Below are 27,175 nucleotides of genomic sequence, written 5' to 3' on the forward strand. Positions count from 1 at the left end.
GTGAAAGCACGCACGTGATGGAGATTTACCGCTGATTACAGAACCGGCTTTACTGACAATATGCGTGTTAAACATCGCATGCGATTTATCGTGCAGCCCTAGTATATATGTATCTATGGTGTAGACAGCATCACTGATTATAATGAGTTCCATAGTATTTTTGCGCAATACAGAAATATCTGCTAAGTGTGCAACGTATCTTTGTCAACCTGGTAACCATGTGTACGCGCGGTCTCTTCACTGTGGATAAACGCGCTTGCTTTCTGAAAACACCGGTTTTACCCCACCTTTAACTAATGATTTTGGGACTCACAAAAATGTATATTGAAAAAAAAAAATACACTACTGTTTATAAGTTTGGGGTTGGTAAGATATTTAAATGTTTTTGAAAAGTCTCTTATGCTCACTAAGCCTGCATTTATTTGATGAAAAAATACAGCAAAATACATGCAATTTAAAATAGCTGTTTTCTATTTGAATATATTTTAAAATGAAATTTATTCCTGGGATTTTCAGCATCATTACTCCAGTCTACAGTGTCACATGATCCTGCAGAAATCATTCTAATATGCTGATTTGCTGCTCGAGAAACATGCATCATTATTATTAATGTTGAAAACAGTGCTGCTTAATACTTTTTGGAAACCGATACATTTTTCAGAATTCTTTGATAAATAGAAAGTTCAAAAGAACAGCATTAATCGGAAATATGTTTTATGTAACAGTGCAAAAGACTTTACTGTCACTTTTGGTGAAATAAATGCATTATGCTTAATAAACATATTAATTTTAATTTGTAAACAAAAGAAAAGTCTTACTGACCCCAAACTTTTGAACAGTATTGTATTAGCCAAAGTGTGTATCTTAGTGTAACAAATTTGAATCGAAACAGGACACGTCAGCTTTCCAAAAGTATTCAGCCCCCCAAACATGAAGAAAGCCATTTAGAAGGAAGTCAAGGACGTTTGTAGGAGAATGTTTTGCTGATTATCAGGCAACCACATACAATGACTGCATGAATGAATCTACTGATAATGCTCAGCCTAATGGCCCTCTTAAGAAACTGTATGTCTGAGATGAAATACATATGGGTTTCTTCAGCGGCAGAGCAAAAAGGTCTCAGGAAATACCAACCTGGCTTTTTTCATAAGGAAAACTGACTGACATTCCACCCAGCTTTGAGAAAGAGGACTGTAAGACGTACGCCTGCAGTGCAACTCCATATGAGACTCTGTTCACCATATGTGTGAGGTAAAAATAAAGGGGTTAGACAGCTATCACTGAGTGTGAACTTGACATCTATGTCTGCATATATCGGTCTGTGCCGTTTAATATGAAGCATGAATCTCCCCGACCCGGAAGAAAATACTTTTTCGAAATCCAGCGTTTGCTATTGTTTGTATTTAAGAAAAAGCACCAGCCGGCGCAAAGCTTTGTTTACACTTTTGCCGGATACTCCTACACGATTTGCCTGAGGGGGAAGGAAAATATTCAAAACTGGCAGGAAGGCGAAACATTTGTATGTAGTGGAGTCTTATGGTTTGAGGTTGTGTGCACAACACATTTTCTAAAGAAAGTAATGTATATGATGAACGTCCTGTCACTAAAATGTCCAGTTACTTCCATTAGAGTAAAATATAATTTGCAGCCTAGAACCATGAATCTGGCTCTTCAACCCTTCACCCTTCTCCTAAAGTAAACAAGTATTTTATTTACATGCATGAACCAGCAACACTTTGGTCAATATTCACTTCAATATAAAGGTTCTAAAAGGGAACTTTCACAGTGATGACATAGGAGAATTATTTTGGGTTTAGGAGAACATTTTAATGATCTAAAGAACCTTTTGTGAAACAGAAAGGTTCCATGGATGTTCTTCATTGAACTATTGATGCCAATTAAAGATCCTTTATTTTCAAGAGTGTAAGTTAAGCCATTCTGAGCAGTAAGTGTTAAGTTTTCACAAACGGTGTCTAGTAGCTGACTAAATATTGGGTTAAAAGTTGCTAATGATTTATTCAAACTGTGTTTGCCGTCTGACTGGATTTCCAACCCCCTTTCATGGGCCAGAATGAGCCCCCCTTCAGACACGAAGGTGGTATCTCCTCAGGGAGCTGCCCCATCTAATTATCAAATGACGACCGGCCTGTCGGCGGTAAGCCGCTGGGGTGAGACAATAGCAGCTGATTCTCTGGATTAGGTGACGGGGGTTGGAGAAGAACGGGAGGGGGGAATCCAGGAGGAAGAGACAGAGAGCATGCTCAATCCTGAGAGACAGGCTACTGGAGCACACATGTACCTTCCCTGTGAAGGATACACAGTCTCATGAGCTTCTGCTCTTTTTCAAACACCCGCATGTGAAGATATTTAACAAGCAGATGTTGGAGATTTGATAAAACGGATGTGAAGATTCACTTTTGGACCTTGTACAAAGGATGCACTAAGGAAACTCTGCTTTTGGGGTGAACTTTGACACCATGGCTGGATTTTACAGTTGCTTTGGGGACAAAAAGTAAGTTGGAGCATTTTGTTCATGTGAAAACTTAATTTAAAATGACTTCTAGTAGTTATAAAACACTTAACACTTGTCTTGTGCTTGAGGTTGCATTTTAGTGGCATGGTTGCATATAAAACTGCAAGCACTGATGAAAATGACTGTTTTGGTATGTACTCTCAGAAAAGAAAGGTTCAAACGCTGTCACTAGGGTAATGCTTTTTCAAATATAGTACAAATATGAACCTTTAATGTATTAAAATGCACCTTTAGGGGTAAATAAGGTACAAATGTGTACCTTTTGTAAGGGTACCATCCCAGTGACAGCTCTTGTACCTTTTTTCTGAGAGTGTGAGTACATACTTCACTTGATGTCTTTTGTACTGTAAGGTTTCTTTTGTGAATGCACTATAATAGCTTCTTAGATGAACTCTTTCAATTCGAGTCTCTTTAAAAGCTCTTCTATCTAATGGTCTCATGACATGTCCAACAAGACCCTACTCATCACCACTGGTTGGTATTCCAAGACCGCTGAGAGAACATGTTGTTTAACATTGGGTTTCGTCCAGATTCTTTGCAAGTTTAGAAAAGAGACTGTTTTGTTTATAATTTCTTTTCAGTGAATTTGCCATTTATTATTGCTTGTTCTCCTAGTCCAGCCCCCCAGAGACTAAATGAATGTACAATAAGAGAGTTTGGACTATTATTGAAACATAATGTTCCTTATTCAGGTATAAATGCAAAATTTGACTTTGCAAAGAGACTGAAAGCGTGGAAAAGGTTTGGACTGTAACCAGCTTCATCCTTACATACCTCCATTTTGCACACCATTTATGGTCCTTGCGCTCCTGAGAGAGTGCTGCTTTGTTTGTATCTACACAGTGTATCTATTTGGCAAGAAACTTGAGCCATCCCATGAAAAAAGAGTCCAAATATTAATGGTCTGAACCCTATTGGTTTTGACCTCTGAGCTTGTTGATGTTGAGCTCAAACTCTTCCTAGTTTCTCATCATCTTGTGCAGTTGATGAGGTTGTTGTTTTTAGCAGGCTTCTCTGTTGTCTTTTAAGACATGTATTCTCAAGGGAGTCTCAAGTCAGTGAGAGACTGTTTTATTAAAGTGTGAGCCAGTTAAATTTGCATATTGTGGAGAGTGGGGTAAGAAGCGTCAGTGCGTCAACTTTATTTGAAACTCTTTTCTAATCCTGAAATATAATGTCGTGTTTTAGCTTTCCCTCTCATTTTAAGAAAAGGTGGCAAGTGTCACCCCACTCGCTTTTAATCTGTAAAAATGTTTCTGCTGGGGTTTACTTATGGATTCTCTAATAATGAATCATCCGGTATCAGATAGCCAGAATGCTGTGCTCTTTCTCTGCTGGTTCAGCCACGGCTAAAAGAGTTTTGTACTTTGTGGTTAAAGTTCAGAAGAACCACAGAAGTACAGATGGTTTTGTAGTATGTCTGGATTTATGCAGCCCCTGCTAACTACTTTGATTTTTTTTTTTAAATCCATCAATCAATACAAGCAGCAAAGGGCTTCCAAACACAGCTCATTGAGCGCATGCGGTGATATTGCCTTAAATATCTGCCTGAATGGAAAGAAAAAATTTTTTTTTATAGTAAATTCAGGGCTTGATAAATGTTCTGTATCTGTAATTGTAGGGTTCTTTAAATACACAGCTGTGCAGTTTTATTCACAAAAAGCTCCCACATTTTGTGTAAGATGTCAGTGTCATACTTAAAGGGATAGTTCACCCAAAATTGAAAATTATAATTACTCACCCTCATATCGTTCCAAACCTGTAAGACCTTTGTTAATCTTCGGAACACAAATAAAGATATTTTTGATAAAATCCGAGAGTTCTCTGATGCAACTGAAATGTTCCCAGACCTAAAAATGTAGTAAGGATATTTATAAAATAGTGACATCAGTGTTTCAACCGTAATTTTACGAAGCTTTGAGAATACTTTTGTGTGCAAAGAAAACAAAATAACGACTTTATTCAACAATTCTTCTCCTACCTTCAACGGTACATTCATGTAATTAATTCATTAATATATTAATTTGTATAATTCCTTTAGCACTCTTTTAAAACCTCCCAGCTTTTCCGCCCTGTTGTCACACAAAACGAAACTACTCTGCGTGCTGACTTAAGACAGTATTTATTTATCGCGAGTTGTTCAAATCGCGGTAATCTAATACAGTTTTAATGATAATTAAAAGATGAAACGGTAATACTAACCGTGGGGAATTTTATCATGATTTATCGTCAAACCGGTAATCGTTACATCCCTAACCACAACGCGTGTTCTACGTCAGCAGCACCACGCGCATGCATTGTTTACGTGCAGAGGTAATCTCGATAATGGCGGAAAACGTGATTTGGAGGAGAAGAATTGTTAAATAAAGCCTTTTTTGTTTTCTTTGCACAAAAAAAAGTATTCTCTCAGCTTCGTAAAATTACGGTTGAACCACTGATGTCACATGGAATGTTTTACCGATATTCTTCCTACGTTTCTTGGTTTGGGAACATTTCGGTTACATTGCTGTCTATGCAGGATCAGAAAGCTCACGGATTTCATCAAACACTTAATTTGTGTTCCGAAGATGAATGAAGATCTTACGGGTTTGGAATGACATGAGGGCAAGTAATTAATGACAGAATTTAAATTTTTGGGTGAACTATCCCTTTAAAGTCTAAATAACTTCAGTGTGGTATATTATATATGTACAACTTCCTATTTTGCATGTGCAAGGTTCATTTCCTATTTATGAGGAACTTTATATAAATTAGGCCTAAAACCACAAATTTTGCTAGATGTTAGAATCTAACCAAAACAACATGCTCATTGTTGATTAGTACTATTATGGTTTGGTGGCTGTTTAAAAGCTAAATTGCATGGTAAACTTTATGAACTTTCATAAAGTCACAAAAGATTGCTTTCATTTTGCTACTGTCTCATAACAAAACCAGCAAGTAATACAATTAGACACAATTTGTAAATGAGCCATATTATGTCCAATAAATGTTTTAGGATGTTCTTTCTCTTCAGATATAAATTAGGGAATGAGATGGGGATGGTCACCACTTAAGCTAATGTTGTCAACTTTGAGCCGAATGGTGACTGCAGCTAGTTTAATAAACTCATTATATCGTAGTTTACACCAGGTCCCTGTAAAACTTCCAATGATTGAATATACTACCTTTCAAAAGTTCGGGGTCTGTTTGATTTCGTTGAAAGAAATTAATATTTTTATTCAGACAGGATGCATTCAATTTCTTGAGCAGCAAATCACATTAGAATGATTTCTGAAGGATCATGTGACACTGAAGACTGGTGAAGATCTTACGGGTTTGGAATGACATGAGGGCAAGTAATTAATGACAGAATTTAAATTTTTGGGTGAACTATCCCTTTAAAGTCTAAATAACTTCAGTGTGGTATATTATATATGTACAACTTCCTATTTTGCATGTGCAAGGTTCATTTCCTATTTATGAGGAACTTTATATAAATTAGGCCTAAAACCACAAATTTTGCTAGATGTTAGAATCTAACCAAAACAACATGCTCATTGTTGATTAGTACTATTATGGTTTGGTGGCTGTTTAAAAGCTAAATTGCATGGTAAACTTTATGAACTTTCATAAAGTCACAAAAGATTGCTTTCATTTTGCTACTGTCTCATAACAAAACCAGCAAGTAATACAATTAGACACAATTTGTAAATGAGCCATATTATGTCCAATAAATGTTTTAGGATGTTCTTTCTCTTCAGATATAAATTAGGGAATGAGATGGGGATGGTCACCACTTAAGCTAATGTTGTCAACTTTGAGCCGAATGGTGACTGCAGCTGGTTTAATAAACTCATTATATCGTAGTTTACACCAGGTCCCTGTAAAACTTCCAATGATTGAATATACTACCTTTCAAAAGTTCGGGGTCTGTTTGATTTCGTTGAAAGAAATTAATATTTTTATTCAGACAGGATGCATTCAATTTCTTGAGCAGCAAATCACATTAGAATGATTTCTGGAGGATCATGTGACACTGAAGACTGGAGTAATGATGCTGAAAATTCAGCTTTAGCATCACAGGAATAAATTACTTTTTAAAATATATTCAAATAGAAAACAGTTAGTTTAACTTGTAAAATATTTCAAAATATTACTGTATTTATAACTAAATAAATGCAGCCTTGGTGAGCAGAAGAGACCTCCTGACCCCAAACAGTAGAATTAGTAAGAGAGGACAACATAATTAGACACTTGTTTACCACTTGATGTGCCCTTTTGGCGAGCAGCACTGGTTCACAGAGGACCACAGGGCCTGTGACATAATGAACAGATTCATTGCCTGATTCACATTCTTGTCAGATATGTCGTCCACTTCAACTAATGTCTGGAGAAAGCAGCGCTGTCCTTTCAGCCTCAGAGGAGAACATCATTTTGACATTTTCTGAGGTACTCGACAGATGGTGTGACTTGAGGGAGTCCATCACTACATTAAAGTCGTTGTTGATGTGTGGTTCACCATCGAGGCCTGTGGAGAAGCTTAGGTCTAAAGCAGCATTGCATAAGACGACTCTGATTGTCAGGATGTTGCATGACGAGGATTGACACTCTAATAACTAATCATCATTTTGGTTGTAACTTGCATTTGATCTTAGCACAGCTGCACCATTTATGTTGAGTCATCATAAGATCTATATACTCTTTTACTCAATATGTACATAGATTTTTTTTGACAATATATATAGCCTAAATAATAATATTTAATCATATAGTTTAATAGAACAATGTAATAGCAAATACTATGCACACAAAATTAGGGCTATATCAGTTATGGTAAATGGTTATTGGATTTTATTATAGTCTTTTTTTTTTTAATTATCAGGTTGATATTATATATTTAATTGTGCATTTTCTGTGTGTTACCTTTGTTGTCGTCTAATTTAAAATACATTTTTTTAGAACACTAATAATTTCACTTAATGTAATATTTAGCAAGTCTCAAAATGAGCATTTTTCATATTGTACATTAAAATGTTGTGATGCATAAATTCACTTGTAGATTTTTATTTTTTTATTTTTATTATATTTATTCAAAATAGTGTGGAAATGGACTATCATTATAGGCTTATTAGATTTATAGACTTTATAAACTATCATTATAGGCTAATATTGATGTATCCATCACAAAATTTCATAATTGTACAGTTATTTTATTTTTACGTTATATTTGCTAAATTCACTAAAAAACAGTGTAATGTATATACAGTATGTGTATATGTAATGTATATATGATAATGTGTGATTATTCGTCACCCTTACCTGTTGACATAAATCACACTGTGCATTCAAAGTATTTTGTTTAACTAAATCAAGCTTTGCATTTGCGTATGCGTATAAATGTATTACAGTCTCCTGTACAGCTTTTCGATTTTTGGTTGTTTTTCTAAAAACAAAATTTTTGATGCTAACACAGCTAGCATGCTTCTGCTTCAACGCTTCACTAACTCTTGCCCTTTCTTTCTCTCTCTCTTATTCCTCCCTTCCTCTCCATGTCCAAAAGTTAAGACATGAAACGCCGGACGTCATCACAGAACTCTGGCGTTGGAGGCAGTCCAAGGTCAGTCCATTAGTCCCTGTAGAGCTCTGAACGACCTCTCTGCTATCATAGTCACGCACTGGGTAAATGATAAGAAGATGCTTTTTAGTCAGAAGAGGCTCTTGGGAACGAGGTCAGTGGTTTTAAGCAAGAGCTCACATAAAATGTAAATTCTGTCATCATTTACTCATCCTCATGTCATCCCAAACAAGTATGACTTTCTTTAATCCTTGTAAGGCAAAAGAAGATGCGTTGCGTCCAGGCTGCGTTTGCTTTTCTGGTGATCCATGCTGTTGAGCTCCAAAAATGGAGTCATGAAAGTATTATAGAAGTAGTAAATGGTAAAAGCATATTGCAAGTTTTCAGAAGTAAAACTAGTGTAATATAAGGAGCAACTTGAAATGAAAGTCATTATATGCTAAAAATCTACTTTCAGAATCACTTTCAAACCAAGCAGCTTTCTGTTGTGTAATGCAAGAATCTGACCGTATTGAACCTTTTGCGAAATCTGCTTAGGGAAATTATCATCATCACTCTTGCATGATTTTCCTAATCTTGTGGATTCCTATTGAAATGACTGGATTTGCGTGGGAAAATTCACCAAACAGCAGTAAATCTGACCCCACCTTATATGATGACAGAATGTTCAAAATGAGCATGCTTACAGTATTTAAAGCTGAAGTGTGTAGCACCACCAAACATAAATGCAAAATGATTGGCTGTGTCTGATATCGAATGCTTCCCTACTATACAGTATGCAAAAAACAGTAGGGATGTAATGATTCACTGAACTCACGGTGCGATACGATTCATGATACTGATTTCATGACACGATTTTCTCACTTTTTTTTCTTTAACAAAATGAGATTTAAGAAAAATTATAAATGAAAAGGTGTCCTTTTATATTGCTTGGACAAAATGCTGCAAATTTCCTTGTGAGATTGAAAATAAAATAACAAAACTAAATTGGAATTTGGAAACAAACCTCAAATCAAATAATGAAATATTACAAATTAAAGAAAGCTCTGCATATAAACAAACTAAGACTTTGCCTGTGCTCTTTCCTTTTAAAATTAGAGGCCACCACTGTATTTTAATCACAATCTTAACAAATATGCTGCATTCATGTTATTTTGATTGATTATAATTTCGAAATTTGAAGCATTTGAAACTATGCCACATAAAACATCTGAATGAAACAAAAACAGCAGACGGGCTGAATGAGACGCAAACTTACTCTCTGACAGCAGGTGGCGCTTATGGAACAGCAGAGATGCAGCGTTTCCTTGGTTACCGCTGTAAACAAAGCAGAGCTGCTTATGAACACTACTTTAATATGCATTATACAGAGGCAAGATTAAAAGAAAATACCATCTAAACTTTTCTGAAGACAGTGTTCACCTCAAGAGATACATTCATATAAACATTTAACATCTCAACCGTTTTGAATCGTCACATATTTGTATCGATTTTCAGCCGGCTCGGGGTGCATCGTTACATCCATAAAAAATAGCATGCCAAAAAAGTTTTACCGTATGTCCAGATTCATAGTATTAGATCAGTGATCTTCACTATTTTTTTCACGAGAGCCGCACTTATAGGACAAAGTTAATAGGAGAGCCACTTTTACTGCAAAGTATGAAAAGTTACATCCAGTCATAAATAGCATGTCTGCTTCTCAATCTGTCATCCCTGAAATTATTTACTGCCATCTGCCATGCGAGCCACACATTAAAGATTGGCGAGCCGCATAATGAGTAACACTGTATTAGATAAACAGTAGGCGAAAACCTCATACTTCAACTGGGATTATGAAGTGACACTTTATTATCCCATGAGGCCACAGGAAAGGATTTATGAATGGCAGTGAAGCGACGCAACTGATCCTGGTAGGTCTCGTAATAGAAAAAACATGGCGGACATAGTACATCCGAATTTCATTCATACTATATAGAACATACTTTTTTAATGGTCACAAAGTAAGTTCATCTAAGATTTTGTTGCTCTTTTGAAATATTTTATTTAAATGTGAGTGTGCAAGTCTGCAAGCAGTTTTTGAGATTCCAAGTTTATTTGCATTTATTGTTGCACACAATAAGAACATGAACTCGAAATTACACTTACATAAATCAATAATTACTGCCAAGAATAGAGTCCAAGAAAAATAAAATATAGAAATACTATAAACTTATATAGAAAATAATTATCTGGTTCCCTGCTGTACACAAAACCATGCATGTCAACAAAGAAGCATTTAATGATGGCTATCTTAACTTAATTGAACAAACACAAAATACCATCTTGAAGTAAACAGAGTGCTGCTTTTAGGTGTAATATAGGCTATAAAACCTTGCCTGCAAAAAATCCTTAGCAACCATAGATCTTTTTCAGCTAGTAAAAGATTCAATTGCCCTTGCAAGTCATTTGCTAATATATAGCATATCCTAATTCTACTTCAACATATATGTTCTTGAAGCCTTGCCCTAGGTAGGAGCTTATGAAAAAAGAAATAATGGGTAGGAAAAAATAGAAATTAAATATTAAATGCTAAATATGCAGTCAGTGCAAAAAAAAAAAAACCTTCAGCTCTCTAAGACGTGTGTAATAACGTGGTGCTTAGAGGTGTAGTAGGGCTGCTTTTATTTTCATGTTGACATGTTGCTGTTCAGAAACAGCAAAGCATTTACACTAGCAGTGCTGAGGCAGGTCCGACGATTCTCCAATGTGCGACCAGAGATGCTGAAGGCCGACTCACAACTCACACTGGCTGCAGGTACACAAAGTATTTTTCTTGCCAGTCGTGCCATTGATGGAAACATATTTTGGTTGTGTTTCCAAAAACCAAGGATGTCTCGATCATTTTCCATTGTGGGCTTGTGCTTCAAATATTGTTCTAGTTCATCGAGCCCTGTGTCCAGTTCAGCATCCTCAATATCAGCCCACTGGCTAAAGAGCGGCACTGGTCCTGGTGGTGGTGGTACTGGCCCAGCAATCTCCTTATCTTTCTCTTGCGTCTGCTGGGCATTCACCTCAGTTGTAGCATTTTTAGGGAAGCTGGCCAACTCTCTTCGTGCACCTTGATATATTTCCTCCCTCTCTTCTGTGGTGAACATCCGAAGCTGCTTGAATTTTGGCCAGAGCAGAACGGCAAGCTTTTCGTGGTGTCCCAAAACTGTCCGTTCAGTCAAAAGTGTCATGCACCTAATAAATAGAATACAATATAATATAATCAGTTGAATAATGCATTAAACAACACTTAATAGGTCTAACTTTAGCAAACAGTGAATAAATTAAATGAATAATAATAATAAATAATAATAACTTTTTATATAGCACAGTTACAAATACAGGCAATGTGTTAGAAATTAGAAGAGTAATTAGACTACATCTCGCCTGTGTTTCAGTATCCTGAGCGGCACTGGCAATGGCAATGGGCCATCAGCGTGGTTTTCCAGAGGGCCACTAAGTTGATTGAACAATACTTTGAGCCACTGAGCTCTTCAGTTGCCTGCTTAAAAGGCTGCAGGAATTGGACAAGCATCTGAAGAATGTCTTTGGATATGTGACTCATGCGATGCATCTCTCCTTGTTCAAGCAGAATGGACTGAATGTCTTCAAATGCATTAAGCACAGATTTGACCATCTCCAGTTTAGTATTCCATCTTGTTTCACATTCTTGTTTCAAAGATAGCTTGAGTCAAAGTTGTAATCCAGAGTGTTTAAAAAATGTGGTCAGGGTCTTGCATTGCTCTATGCAGCTTCTTACTTGTTGCAGTTCTTCCTCATCTCCATCATCCTCGTCATCACCTTCCTTAGACTTCTTGAAGGTGTGCTTCAGCACTGTATTCAGTACGTGTGCTATACAGCTTTTGTGCACCCATCGGGAGAGCGCTGCCTGCACATTTGCACCTTGGTCACTGACAAACACCAGTCTGTCTATCTCATCTGGGGTCAGACCAAATTCACCCAGTTGCTTGAGCAGTTCTGTCTTCAGTTTTAAGGCCGTTTTCTTTTTTCTCACATCACTCATGAAGGTATCCATTATCACCGTGCGTGTGCATTAACTCCGCCCACCCTGCTTCTGATCCAAAAACTAAGGATGTCGCTAACATTTTCCATTGTGGGCTTGTGCTTCAAATATTGTTCTAGTTCATCGAGCCCTGTGTCCAGTTCAGTATCCTCGATATCAGCCCACTGGCTAAAGAGCGGCACTGGTCCTGGTGGTACTGGCCCAGCAATCTCCTTATCTTTCTCTTGCGTCTGCTGGGCATTCACCTCAGTTGTAGCATTTTTAGGGAAGCTGGCCAACTCTCTTCGTGCACCTTGATATATTTCCTCCCTCTCTTCTGTGGTGAACATCCGAAGCTGCTTGAATTTTGGCCAGAGCCGAACGGCAAGCTTTTCGTGGTGTCCCAAAACTATCCGTTCAGCCAAAAGTATCATGCACCTAATAAATAGAATACAATATAATATAATCAGTTGAATAATGCATTAAACAACACTTAATAGGTCTAACTTTAGCAAACAGTGAATAAATTAAATGAATAATAATAATAAATAATAATAACTTTTTATATAGCACAGTTACAAATACAGGCAATGTGTTAGAAATTAGAAGAGTAATTAGACTACATCTCGCCTGTGTTTCAGTATCCTGAGCGGCACTGGCAATGGCAATGGGCCATCAGCGTGGTTTTCCAGAGGGCCACTAAGTTGATTGTACAATACTTTGAGCCACTGAGCTCTTCAGTTGCCTGCTTAAAAGGCTGCAGGAATTGGACAAGCATCTGAAGAATGTCTTTGGATATGTGACTCATGCGATGCATCTCTCCTTGTTCAAGCAGAATGGACTGAATGTCTTCAAATGCATTAAGCACAGATTTGACCATCTCCAGTTTAGTATTCCATCTTGTTTCACATTCTTGTTTCAAAGATAGCTTGAGTCAAAGTTGTAATCCAGAGGTGTTTAAAAAATGTGGTCAGGGTCTTGCATTGCTCTATGCAGCTTCTTACTTGTTGCAGTTCTTCCTCATCTCCAATATCCTCGTCATCACCTTCCTTAGACTTTTTGAAAGTGTGCTTCAGCACTGTATTCAGTACGTGTGCTATACAGCTTTTGTGCACCCATCGGGAGAGCGCTGCCTGCACATTTGCACCTTGGTCACTGACAAACACCAGTCTGTCGATCTCATCTTGGGTCAGACCAAATTCACCCAGTTGCTTGAGCAGTTCTGTCTTCAGGTTTAAGGCCGTTTTCTTTGCCCCGAGTGGAAATGCACATGTACATATGACCCTAGTATTAAACTCCCAGTCATCATCTGTATAATGCAGTGTGATACAGGTGTAACTGACCTTCCTATGGTCATCTGTCCACATGTCTGTGGATGCTCCGCATGCCAGTCCCTCAGCTATGGCTTTCCTAACTGTTGGCAGGAGCTCTGCCCTGAGACTTTCATATTTCTTCTGTGTGAAACGAGATACCATCACACCAGATGGAAGTAAGTCCTTCACATTACACCGGCCATGTGTTGCTCCCGTGTCTAATATTGTCTGCGCCAACTCGTTGAACGCGGGTGTTTCAAAGGCCCTTAAATCCTTTGCGCAGACTTTTGTGCATTTTTCCAAAATAGCATCCTTTGCTTTTTTTGGAAATACACCCAATCTAACAAATGATGCAACTGAAGATTGGGTCAAAAAAAATTTTCCACACGACCTGGCATGCTTTAAAAGATGCGACGTGCCTGTTCAAACTTTAACAATGCGTCACACCCAGTACACTTAACGGCGCTTACTTTTTTCTCATCTCTGTCCACAATTTGCACGAAGGAGGCCCAGACAGAAGAGGTGCCGGTAGGTTTAACCTCTTTATATTCATTTTCTTTTAGCATTTTTCTCACATCACTCATGAAGGTATCCATTATCACCGTGCTTGTGCATTAACTCCGCCCACCCTGCTTCTGATGACGTCGCTCGTGTTTTTTTTTCACCTTATTTCAAATTAACGACTCACACTTTTCTCAACCTAATTTTACAAGTTGAAAGTTACAAAACAACACACGCACAGCGCTGACTGACTCTGATAACGGCCGGGTGTTCTCCGAGTCCGATCGACTCGGGTATTACGCACAATGTTAAACAGACCCGGGACCCGAAGTAATAGATTGGGACCCGACCCGGACCCGGCTGACCGTTTAAAATATAGCCCCGAACCCGTACGGATCCCGGGTCGGGTCCCGGGTCCTCCGTGTAGACCTCTAGCTCAAACAAACAAAGCAATGTTTTGATTGCAAATGTGTTTACACTTTTCAGGGGAATCAACCTACAGACGGCTTACTTACAGTTGACTCTGCACTGGAATAGAGAAAGTGTTTACAAATCAAATAATTACACACTTCACCTTTAGTAGATGGACTTGCTTGTTCATTTAGTTGTAGAATATCGAAAGAGTGGCTAAACTCTCTTGATAATGCATGTTTACTTCTTCAGAGAATAAAATAATCTTGGATTGTACTATTCTTTGCAGACCCTTTTGTAAATATCAATTTACATAGAGTATAGTAATAATTCTCTACCAAAGTATGACTGTACCATGGTGCTGCCACAGTACTTTGTTGTAAGGGAAGTTGTTTTCTTTGTGACCTAAAACTGTCTGTGAAGGAGAGGTGTGGACGCAAGACCAGCTGTGTGAACAATCCCAGGTGGTCCTTCATCTAGTGTTTGACACAGGCCACACAACGCTGACCTGAAAGGGTCAAAGAGTTTCTGGAATTTGAAAAAAAAAGAAAAACCACAATAAATGCTATTGTACTTTCTCAAACAAAATTACAGTCCTTTGCGACAAAAAAATAAGTGAAAGAACTGCCTGAAACAATCATCTAAACACCCAATAATTTGAAAAAAAAAAGAAAAACCACAATAAATGCTATTGTACTTTCTCAAACAAAATTACAGTCCTTTGTGACAAAAAATAAGTGAAAGAACTGCCTGAAACAATCATCTAAACACCCAAATGGATCAAAGGAGACAGAGATATTGCACAACTGATCATAATGGTGTCACATGACTTTCATAATCTCACCCGGACAAAATGACCCTATGTATGAGTGCATGTGTTTATTATTCCTTTGAATATCCTCATGATTAGTGCTTTATGGTGTGTGTTTAAGCTTTAGCCATGACTGTTCTTTGTATCTGTGGTGTTTCTTGTCTCGTTCTTTCATATGCCAACATAAGCTATCTGTGAATCACTCGTCTGTGAATCTGTGAAGCAGACTTTATATGCACTTCCGCTGAGATAGACAGAGGAAATGAATGAGCGCTATCTGATGACATCGAGTGCGGGTCATCCATGTGCTCTGATGTCACACCAGCCCCTCTAACCACTGGACAAATCTGCACAACACGTTTAGCAGCAGTGTGTAAGAAACTGCAAGTCTGGTGTCTGTTAAGCAGTGGAGGACTTGCATGGAATGGTAAGGGGGATTGTTTCTCATTAGTTGACTGTTGTTATCTGGTCTCATGTGATGTTCAGCACGCAGTTAAGCTCAAACAAGAACGGTCTCAGACTGTTGAATGGGCTTCTTGTATAAACTGCAAGGAAGGAAATGTGAGGAGTGCTTGCCTCTGCAGAACCAGGTGTTGCTATGCGGATTGCTAAGGTGTTTTGACTAGTTTTAGTATGTCGCTCTGGGGTTTCTAGGGTGCTTTGGATGGTTTCTGGGAAGCTTTCCTTATTGGCACAAGTTAAACGAGCCCATCAGTCATAAGTCTATAATTTTATGGTCCCTAAATACAGTACCATTCAAAAGTTTGATGTTGGTAAGCTCTCCAAGGCTTCATTTATTTGATCAAAAATACAGTAAAAAATAATAATACCGTGAAATATTATTGGCATTTCAAATAACAATCTTATATTTGAATATATTTTAAATAGTAATTTATTCCTGTGATGCAAAGCTGAATTTCCAGCATCATTACTCCAGTCAATGTCACATGATCCTTCAGAAATAATTTAAATATACTGATTTGATGCTCAATCATTTTTTTTTGTAACCTTATAAAAGAATTTGCTGTCACTTTTGATCAATTTAATGTGTTCTTGCCCTATAAAAGTATTGCTTTCTTTAAAAACACACAATCTTTTGAACAATAGTGTATGTCTCATGTTTTTACTTCGCTATATATGATTGTATCATCCACTAGTCCATCTTATAATCATTTAGAATAATCACTTTGAAAAGTAACAGTACACCTCTCATCTCATGGCTATGGGTTTGGTCATTAAATAGAGGAAGAGTGGCCAAGAAAATATTGATTGTGCTTGAATTGTGAAATAGGCTGTTTTTGTATTGCTGTTGAATGTGAATATGAATGATATTTGGCTCAGCTGCTCTGTGGTAAGCTTTGTTAAGCAATGTTTGGCGGACATGCCAGATAGAAATCACTGATGACAAACTTGAGTTTGACTAATTTTGCTCTTCTGGATGTACTTTAGTACATTGTTCTCTTTGAATAGTTTGTCAAAACAGGCAGAAGGAGTATTATTTTTGATCGTCTCTTCCGAATAAACAAAAGTGTCAGTACAATGTTACTTTTAAAATAATGTTCTAAACATGCAAAAATTATTATTGGTCACACTTTATTTTAAGTGTGTCCTATTTTCACTATTAACTAACCTCAATAAACTCCTAATTACTGCTTATTACTAGTTAGTAAGGTAGTTGTTAAGTTTAGGCAAGGGGTAGTGTTAAGAAATCTAAAATAGGCTCATACAGAATAAGGAATTAATATGACAATCTGCTAGTAATATGCATGCTAAGCATATTAGCATGTTAATGCTAATAGTGAGAATTCTACCAGTGAAATTTAGGCAAAATTAATGTGACCACACCTTAACACAGATAATTAGTTAAGTTAATAGTGAGAATTGGTCCCTAAACTAAAGTGCTTCACAATGCTGATAGTCTCAAAATGTTTATTTGAATTAGCTGATAGCTCAGTCTGAGTTTGAATTTGGCTTGTAACTCGTCTCAAGCTGTCCCACTGTCTTTGTTTGGCAAAATTGTGAGGCTTAAGTGGGAATATGAATCAGAATTATATTTAGCTGTGACGGTTACATTTAAAAGCTAAACACATTTCAAGGTCTGATATGAAGAGGATCACATCACAAAACAGAGGCACGAATACCTGGCACAAACACTGTGGAGTTTTGAATATATAAGTCGGAAATATTTGGCATTTTGCTCCATTGTTATGTTGTTGAAAGAATGTAGCAGAAACCCGCCTGAGCCTGGTTAATGTTACTCTCACAGGAAGTGGATGGTGGGATGAGTAGAGTACAGGAAGTGGTACAAATGAGGGTGGGAGTGATGACAGAATGCCAGATGTGTTGGCTACATGAGTGTATGGATGAATAGATGTATAAGTAATACTTATACAACCCATGTGCAATAACTTGTGTCTCAGGTAGCTTAGGACATTGCATGTCGATTTTAATTAAACTGAAACTACACATGGCATGCATTATTAAAAACAAATCCCTTCTATGGAGAAAATTAAAACGACAGGCTTTAAAAATTACTTTACATAGGTCATTGGAATAGCTGCTTGCCATCAACGGAGAAGTGAACTGGTCAGACAATCAAACATCTTGCCCTTTTTAAACTGGAATTATCCTTGTCAAACTAGACTGCAAATTGCCTCCGCATCATGTTTGGCCGTTCCTCTGGCCTGGAGCTGCAGTTGTCGGTCATAGATACTGTTTGAGAGTTTCCTCCTTGGGAGCTGGAGTTGTTCCAGAGGAGAGTCTGATCCAGGATTAGGCTGTAGTCACTCATCAGGACAAATACTGAGGCCTCAGCTGGTCTGGAATCGGTTTTGGGCTGCTAGTATCAGCAAGTCTGCTACTTCAGATACGGTGGATCCACTGGAGTGACTCGGCTCAAGTGCTGTAATCTAAATGAGTCAGCATTGGCTTATCACCAATACCTGTGCGTCCTTGGGTGTTACAAACCCTCTGACAGGGGTGTGGGCACGCTCTCATGATGGACAATATTGACAAACATACTGTAGAAGACAGACCTGTTCAGTATTTGTTTTAATTAAAGATTCGTTATTTGAATTATTTCATTTATTTGAAGTTTTGTAATAATAGCTGAGAACATGCTTAGTGTATCGATGTGATGTCATGGTGAAAACATTGAATGTCAGTCAGAGGCGTCATGTGCACGTGCCCCCTCAGATTTTATGTAGCTTCCAAAAGACCAAACTAACCGAATAATATATTTTATATTTGATACGATCACACCAGTGTGATTAGAACGTTCAGTGCGGTACAGCATCAGCTGCTAAATTCAAATCTGCGTTCGCGACGCGAACTTCATGCTTTGGCTGGCACTGAGCCAGAGACGGATGCATTTTTACAGCGCTGAGCTGCATTGTAACCAATCACACACTGTTCTGAGATTATGAATGCAATGGCCTACCAGAGACGTTCAGATGAGTCATCGCTGAAACGCAGTGCTTCAGTGATTATAATAGGAATTTGGAGAGTTCTTGAACTCTGGCTATATTGAAGTCAGTAATGTTCTTTGATAATGTAAATGTTCTTTGCTCTCTTTCTGTACCATGAAAGTGCTATAATTAGTAACTTACAGTTTTTAGTAAATTCCTGTTACATACGACGGCAGACGTATTAATAATATTTGATGGCATGACACCCATATGTAAAAAGACGGGTTTTATGCATTCTTTGATAGTGTACATGTCCTTTGCTCTCTTTTTTGAATAAAAAAGGAAAAAGGAAATAAAACCAATAAGCCTACATCAGTTATACAGCGCTATCGTGGCTGCTGCGTGTCACATGACAAGCATGACGAGACCCCCACTCGTGCCCCCTCAAAAATAAAACGTGCATGACACCCCTGATATCAGTGGATCTGAAAGTTCCGGGAGTGGCCGAATAATTATTAAAATTCTCATTTAAATGCCTTTAAAAAAACACTAAAAATAAAGGTGTACAACATTAAATTGACATCATATTTTATGTTTATTAATTTTTATTACAACAGAAATAGCAGAGGTAAGAATACAAATAAAGAAAAGCTGAATAGACCAAAGAGAAATTAAAGTAGATTAATAAATGTTAGTTTTATAATCTTATAAGTAAAGGTTACAGTTAGAACCAAAAGTGCTGTCAATAGAAGTCATGTTATATTATACGTTTTATATAATATAGCCAACTCAAGAACCCTAATAAAGTGAGAAATGAACCCTTTTTGCTGAACCCAAGGTACTTCAAAGAAAAGTGACAAATGCTTATTAAAAAGCAATTGTTCACCCAAATGCTGTCATCATTACTCACTCTCATGTCTTTCCACTCCCATAGAAGAAGAAATTTTACCAAATAAAATAATTTAACCAAAGCGGAAATATTTAAATATGGCATATCAAGACATTTAATTTCATTTTAAAACATTATATATTGCAGCTCAACAAATTATCTGTTAAGGTGTGGTCACATTAATTTTGCCTAAATTTCGCTGGTAGAAAAAAGTCCATTGTCTATTGTCAATAGCGATGTAGGCTATAAAGCTCTGCTTACACCGAAGTCGAAGTTTTGAACCAAGCAGCTTAGTAGGTTCCTATTAGAATTACTGGAGTTTGGTTGCGAAGTTTCACAGAGCAGTGGTAAACTGCACCTTTACGCGAAAGAAAGAAGGTCAAATTGGTTTGGAACAGCATGAAAATGAAAAAAATTAGCTCACAACTACAAATAATTGCTATTTAATAATTTAAAGATGTACCTCAGTTTTATAAATGTTTCTTAAATATGAGGGATTTGTGATTTATTTTTTTCAGAATAACTGTTAAGGAATTGTTTATCTGACAAACTCTTTTTCTCAACAGTGATTGTGACATCATGGCCTCAGGATCTCCAGACGTCACAGTCGCTACTGAACCATCAGAAGCAGCAGAAGAGTGTTCAGGTAACGTCCCATTCGGTGTTTAGCATCCTTGTGAACAACAAGAACATCCATCTCACTCTGTCATACATTTTTTCTCACATAGAGATCAGACGTGAAGTATTAGCACACTCTGAACTCAATGAAGAGACACACGATGCTAGGTCTCACTGAAAGGAAGTCATGTAGCACACAGACAAAGCCAACATTTGTCTCTCCCATACGAACATGCGTTCCGCTGTCCGACATTTGACCTTTCTCTCCAGTTTAGTGTGGGAAGAAGGAAGCCCAGACTGCTAGAGTCAGATCCTGCAGCGCAGACGGCGGGTCTGCGTGGTGATGTGGATTAGCCATTTCCTCACAAAATAGGGTGCTCACAGAGCCCCGATAATCTCCTCTACCGGATTGTGGGTCTATCTAAGTTCAAGAGTTATTCAGTGGCTAGGGTGTGTTTGGGAGGTGTTAATCTTGAACAGATTTACCACAGGATGATGATAATTGATCCATGACTGGGGTTACATTCATTAAATGCATGGCCGTTACCTTACACACGAGTCAAAGGGTCCAAGTATAGTTGGTATGAATCTAGCTATTTTTTTTAGATGTAAGGATTTCTGAATCTGAATCTTCTACTTTTGAATCTGTCTACAAAACAATGTGATTCATTCAATGATTAATTCAATAACCCTTCCTGTAGCCTACATTATTACATACTTTAGAATTATTTATTTATTGCTTATTCAAAAATATAGACTAGATTTTCAACCCTCTACATTACGAGTAAATCACTCGCATATGCGACTAAATCTTCACTCTGGGCGACTAAATGATGTCTAATATTAGCCAGTGGCTAATAAATTCTCCGATTTTACTCGCCAAATCGGAGTGAGTTGGAGGCTAAGTTCAAGTTTAGCACAGATATATTTTCACTCGCCGAACACTCTGACTGAGCGCTTCAGAGTTTCTCTCTCCGTCAAGCGATCTGCGCTATTTTTCAGTTCATCTCAATGGATGCGCAGCGCACCTGTAATTGGCGTACCGTAAACTCTAGTGTAATGGCGCACGACTCGCCGTCGCTTTGGTGAGAGCAGAGAGAGCGAGAGAGTTTTACTTGCGTATGCAGAATTGACGCGCTACATGTAAACGATATTCTTTGTTATATTTTCCTGTCAAAATAACGGAGTTCCTTTGGATTTTTTCAGCTTTTAAGAACTGCCGGGTTTTCTGGTCGTGGGCGGAACTAATGCGCAAACGACAATCGAACGCACACAACCTGATTAATATTCATGAATCCAGCAGCTTGTTAATCCTTAGTGCGTTTTATACTGTTCTTATTAGTAGAATTCGTATTATTATTATTATTATTATCTTATCAGTATTATTAGGGCCGTTCGCACCGCTTTAGTTCCAGAACTAAATGTACAGTACTAAAGTATTGGGACGATTTTGCTCGAACTATTTCCCAGTACCATTTAAAGGGTTGCATTCGCACCGAGAGTGTGTACTAAGAAGTGACGTAAGCCGGTCGACAGCGTCGTCATTTGTGCGCGGCGTTCAACAACAGAAACAAAGAAGAACAACATTAACAACAGGAGGATGGAGGACGCTGTGATTAGAGCTGTTTTTGTTGTGTCTCGCGGGTTTCACAATAATGGACATGGAAAGTCGACGTATACGTAAAGCGATTGAAAGAACGGAAAGGAGGACTAAGAATCTCCAACGACAACTGGCAGTGCTACATTTGCTACAAGTGACTGCACTTGAGCGTCCGTCCATCTATCGCTGTTCTCCATACTTGCGAAATAAGTTGACACAATGTTTACAGTATGTTTACACGGCGTTTTAAATCATGGCGGGTATATATATATATATATCAGTCTGGCGCGTAAACTAAAAAATGTACCAACTAATGGTGATTCAATTGCCAAGGTGTCCATTGAGGGTTGATTTTAGTACTGATTCAAATGATTTGAATCATTTTACCAAAAAAGCTCATTTAGATTCATTTAATGATTCATTCAGTGACCCTTCCTGTGTGATGCATTATTACACACTTTAAAAGTATTTTCATAATTGCTGATTGAAAAATATAGACTAGCTTTTAGTACTGACTCAAATATTCTGAATTAGTTCATCAAAAAAGCTCATTTAGATTCATTGACTAATTAATTTAGTAACCCTTCCTGTAGGCTACATTATTGCAGATTTTATATTACACTTTGAATGTTTTTAATTGTTCATCCACAGTGACATGCTAATTGCTGGAACATTGATTCTTGCAAGTGAGCTAAGTCATCTGAATCATTTAACAAGAAAGCTCATTCAGATTCATTGATTGATCCATTCAGTAAGTCTTCCTATACAGTCATGGCCAAAAGTTTTGGCAGTGACATAAATTTTGTGTTTTGCAAAGTTTGCTGCTTAAGCTGTTGTGGTGTTCATTCACATTGTTTCTAGATTATTGTGTAGAGTGAGTGGATGCATTTTAAATAATTGCTAAAAGCTTCTTGACTCATTATATTTTTTTGCCAATAAAAGCCTTTTAAAACTTATGATATGCTTATCATTGTTGTTCAGTATACCATAGAAACATGTGGAAAAAATAATCTACAAATACTGAAGCAGCAAACTTTGCAAAACACAAAATTTATGTCACTGCCAAAACTTTTGGCCATGACTGTACTCTCCATATAGCACACCTTAAAAGTATTTTCATAATTGCTGATTCAACAATAGAGGCTAGATTTTTACTACTGACTCAAATATTCTGAATCAGTTCATCAAAAAGCTAATTCAAATTATTTTGTTGATTCGTTCAATAACCCTGCCTGTAGGCTACATTATTGTAGATTTTATATGATAAATTAGATAAATATGTTTTAAATTGTTCATCCACAGTGACATGCTAATTGCTGGAACATTGATTCTTGCAAGTGAGCTAAGTCATCTGAATCATTTAACAAGAAAGCTCATTCAGATTCATTCAGTAAGTCTTCCTGTACTCTATATTATAACACACTTTTAAAGTATTTTCTTGCTTATTCAAAAATCTAGAGGCTAGATTTTTACTACTGACTAAAAATATTCTGAATCATTTCATTAAAAAGCTCATTCAGATTCATTCATTGATTCGATCAATGACCCTCCCTCTAGGCTACATTATTATAGCTTGCAGATGTTATATTGCACTTTGAATATGTTTTTAATTGTTCATCCAAAGTTACATGCTAATTGCTGGAACATTGATTCTTGCGAGTTAAGTCATCTGAATCATTTAACAAAAAAGCTCATTCAGATTCATTATCTGATTCATTTAGTAACTTTTCCTATAGATTTCACGATTATGCCTTGAATTGTGGTCGTCAGTATTTTTTTCACATTAATAAACTTTTGAGTCATAGACTCAATTGTTAGTATGTTCAATAGGTTCATATATCTTCAGTAAGTTCATCTAACCAATAATATCCTCCTTTAAAGCTTGCATTGTAAGGCTGTTTGCTCATGCTGCAGTTAGTGGTTGAAGGTAGAAAAAGCAATCACGTCTCTCTGCTACAAGGGAGAGGCCTGAATGGAAAAGATGAGTCATGGTAGTGAACAGGACTATATTGTTCACTTAAAAGATTGATTTCAAATTACTGAGTTGAAAAGATGCAGTGCAGACCCTGGGAAAAAGACAATTATAATATATTAAAAGTTAATTTTGAATTTGATACTAGTTTGAATATTTTTAAATTATTTTGACAATGATAAAGTTGATTTATTGTAACTTTTGCTGTGATATACATGCATAAACAATTATTGTACATCCCTGAAATAAAACCTCGGCGTAAACAATGCAAACCTTTTTCCTAGGGCACTTAGGGTTTAATGTGGCCTCATTTAAACATAATGAGGCTCTGTTCTTAGAAGGCAATATTTAGCATCCCTTACTGTGTAATCAAATAACCAAGCATTGAGTGGTTTATAAGAGACAGTTAGATCTCTTTCACTATGTGTTGTTTACTGCCTTTAGACGGGCCCCAGCTGGAGACTGTAGGCTTTGCCAGTAGAGCTACATCATGTGACTCTCCTCAAGACGAGAGTGAGAGAGACAGGATGTCAGACAGCAAGGGAAAACCAATACACAAAGCCTAAAGTCATAATCGAGTTCTCAAAGACTGTATGGAGAGCAGTAAATTCACTCACCAAAGCTGTGATTTTATTCTCCAGCAAGTTTTTATTGAGTTGAGTTGAGTTGAGTGAAACTAGCTCTGTTCCAAAACCTAGCAAGCTGCCTACCTAGACAGCATTTTTAAGGAATCACCAAACATAAAGACTGTTCCAAAAGCTAGGCAGTAACATAGCTAAAATACTGTATTTTGGCCTAATCGCATGTATCCTTCATTGAGAAGTCAATTCAAGAATGCACTGTGAAAAAGTAAAATGTGGCGAACATAAAAAGTCATTTCTATCATGACAACTCTTGGAAAATTTTAGCATGGTAATGAATATGACAGTGTTAATGTATTTGGTCTTGTAGGAATAGATCTGTTACGCTGCTGCTGCTGTTGGTTATTGCGGTTGTTGTAGATTATTGCTGCTGCTGCAAAACAAGTACAGGACCTTGCTACTGCCAGTGCATACGACGATACGGTGCTGTGACAATTTAAGACATACTGCTGCTGCACAAGTAGCATATAATAACCCGTAGCAGATCTATACAGGTGGAGCTGGGGAAGGTGGAGGGTTTCAGAGGAACTCAGCAGTAAGCTCATTGGCTGTGTATGCAATATGAACCAATCAGCGTGTGCCAAGTAGTTTAACGCTGTGAATATCAACAATTTGCATTAACGACCCATCAGCCTGCGCAATCTAGAGTTTCATGAGAGAACTTGGCAAATTTAAACTACAAAGGTCTTACAGAAGTGCTTCTGACGTGCCATTTAAGTCTCTTTAAACGGACTGTTAATGCTGCTCAGAGGAGGCACACAAATTTTAACTGCATTATTATGCTAGGGGCAGAGGTGGGTCAGAGCAGGAATAATTTATTCTGGTTTTTATGCTGCATTACGTCTTTCTCTTTACACAAATTTTTGAGCAGGCACAGAGCAGCCTTAACTCAGCTGTGTAAAGATACCTTCAGAGTATCATGATGTTAGTCAAATTCTATTGGATTGGAGTCAGTGGCTGTTAGGATAAATAGATCTAGGATGTTTAAAACAGTCAAGTTGGCTAGTGTTGTTTTTAAAAATCTCCCCACAACAAGTGCAAGCCATCACTGAGAATTGTGTTTGTTCTCACAATTCTACTAGTGTGTGACTCTAATGACTCTACTAGTAAAGGTCGTCATCCCAGTATTGTTCACGCAGCTGTACTTCTTTAAAGACCACTGGCTTTGTCAGTAGAATGAGACTGACCTTTTAATGTTTGTTTTGGCTTTTTAAGCCTTTCTGGCTCTTAACCTTTGGGATGAATAAAATCAGTTTGTAATCTAATTGTTAAAACTGGCTGAAATCCCCAACACTGCATCTTAAGCTGTGCACTGCAGGGGATGTCATAGTCACATGTCATGATGCATGAAAAATACACACCAAATTAGCTAATGTTTCTATTGGGCACTATACATAGAGACATCTATATGATGAAAACAAACATTTCATTGTATTCCAGTGAACTGCATCATTGATTAACTAAGAAATCACGTACTTTATTGGCAACTAAAGATAAATTAGTGTTACATAAGCACCCAGGAGGGAATATTTATGGGTCTACAATGACATTTTGTTAAGTAGTTATTATATAAACACATTTATTATAGTATTATACAATCCAAAGCAATTCGCTGTCAGATGTACTTTACCACGGTCAGTAGGACTCCTCACTTTACCATCTTGACCCCAATGCAATGGTGTTTGCGTCATAATCTACGACGTGATTGTTTAAACCTGCTGTATATATAATTTCTAAGACTTGAGGGCCTGCAAACATGATCGTCTGCCAGTTGAACTTATTTTGTTTAGATAAGTGAACACTGACATATTGTAAGCACATGTTCAATGTTTGCTTTATGCAAGCCTTTCAAAATTCAAGATTCTCCTATGAGATGCCTTCAAAAGTGGTACTCATTTAAATATATATATGTTGTTTTTTTAATCCAGGGAAAAAGAAGTCCAAATTCCAGACATTCAAGAATTTTTTTGTAAAGAAAAAGAGGAAGGAAAGTCCTGCACCATCGAGTGAAAGTGGTTTAAAGGCTAGTCAATCGAGTGACGACGTCAACACCTCAAAGCCAACCATCATCCATGCCAACAGCGACAATGACCGCGGGTGAGGGAATACAGTTAAAATCACTTCGATTTTTATTACTATACTGCATTTCTGTTATAATTTATATACTGTATATATATATATATATGAATCTACTTCAACATATGCTGATAACGGTATAAAGCTAACTGTTTTAATTTATTCCCTTAATATTTCTCTTGTGGCCCGTACATAGTAAAAAAAAAAATTGAAGAAACGTATTTGGTTTTTGAAAGTCGGCGCTTTAAATAGGCTAAATAAAGCTTTTTATTTCATTGATTTGTATTGATGACTGCAGTGTTAATATTTTAATTATAGGTGTTATCCTCGCAGCGTGTCAGTTATGCGGTAATATTGCGGGGCAAATTAATTGTAAATTTAATTTAATAATAAAAGTAACTTCATAATAATAGGCCTAATAAAAATAAGAATGTAACAGATCTACATTAATTGAAAATGCCAAATCCTCTTAATATTGCCAATAGTTGATGTTTTTGACAATATCTCTGGCTATCGTCGATACAAGATCCTCGTCTTTCGACGCACCCCAGCACGGGGAGGTTATCGCGGGGCAGACAGCACGTTGCCTGTTATGTCATTTGGGCTGCCTTGTTGAGAACACTGGCACTGAGAACATTATATTTCACACACTTTAAGCTCTTTTATTTTCCAAATGTAATAGGATTAGTCCAACAAATCGTTCGGTTTGTAATGCAAACCGAAAGCCTCGTACCGAACAGTTCAATACGAATACGTGTGTCGTTACACCTCTAATATATATATATATATATATATATATAGAGAGAGAGAGAGAGAGAG

At 37.2% G+C, this 27,175-nt stretch overlaps 1 protein-coding gene across 1 annotated transcript in view; it reads left to right on the top strand.

Annotated features, from left to right (window-relative positions):
- The first annotated feature begins 2,245 nt into the window (after positions 1-2,245).
- The window catches only part of LOC107754507 (uncharacterized protein KIAA1211-like), a 39,862-nt gene continuing 14,932 nt past the window's right edge, over positions 2,246-27,175 (top strand). Inside the window, exons 1-4 of the mRNA XM_016570986.1 lie at positions 2,246-2,512; positions 8,073-8,129; positions 20,016-20,095; positions 26,209-26,377. Of these exons, the coding sequence (XP_016426472.1) occupies positions 8,080-8,129; positions 20,016-20,095; positions 26,209-26,377 (299 nt within the window). The 5' untranslated portion in view covers positions 2,246-2,512; positions 8,073-8,079. The remainder of the gene's footprint in view (positions 2,513-8,072; positions 8,130-20,015; positions 20,096-26,208; positions 26,378-27,175) is intronic.

The sequence above is a fragment of the Sinocyclocheilus rhinocerous genome, unplaced genomic scaffold (genome assembly GCF_001515625.1).
Source record: "Sinocyclocheilus rhinocerous isolate Xijiao unplaced genomic scaffold, SAMN03320098_v1.1 scaffold50, whole genome shotgun sequence".
Classification (NCBI taxonomy): domain Eukaryota; kingdom Metazoa; phylum Chordata; class Actinopteri; order Cypriniformes; family Cyprinidae; genus Sinocyclocheilus; species Sinocyclocheilus rhinocerous.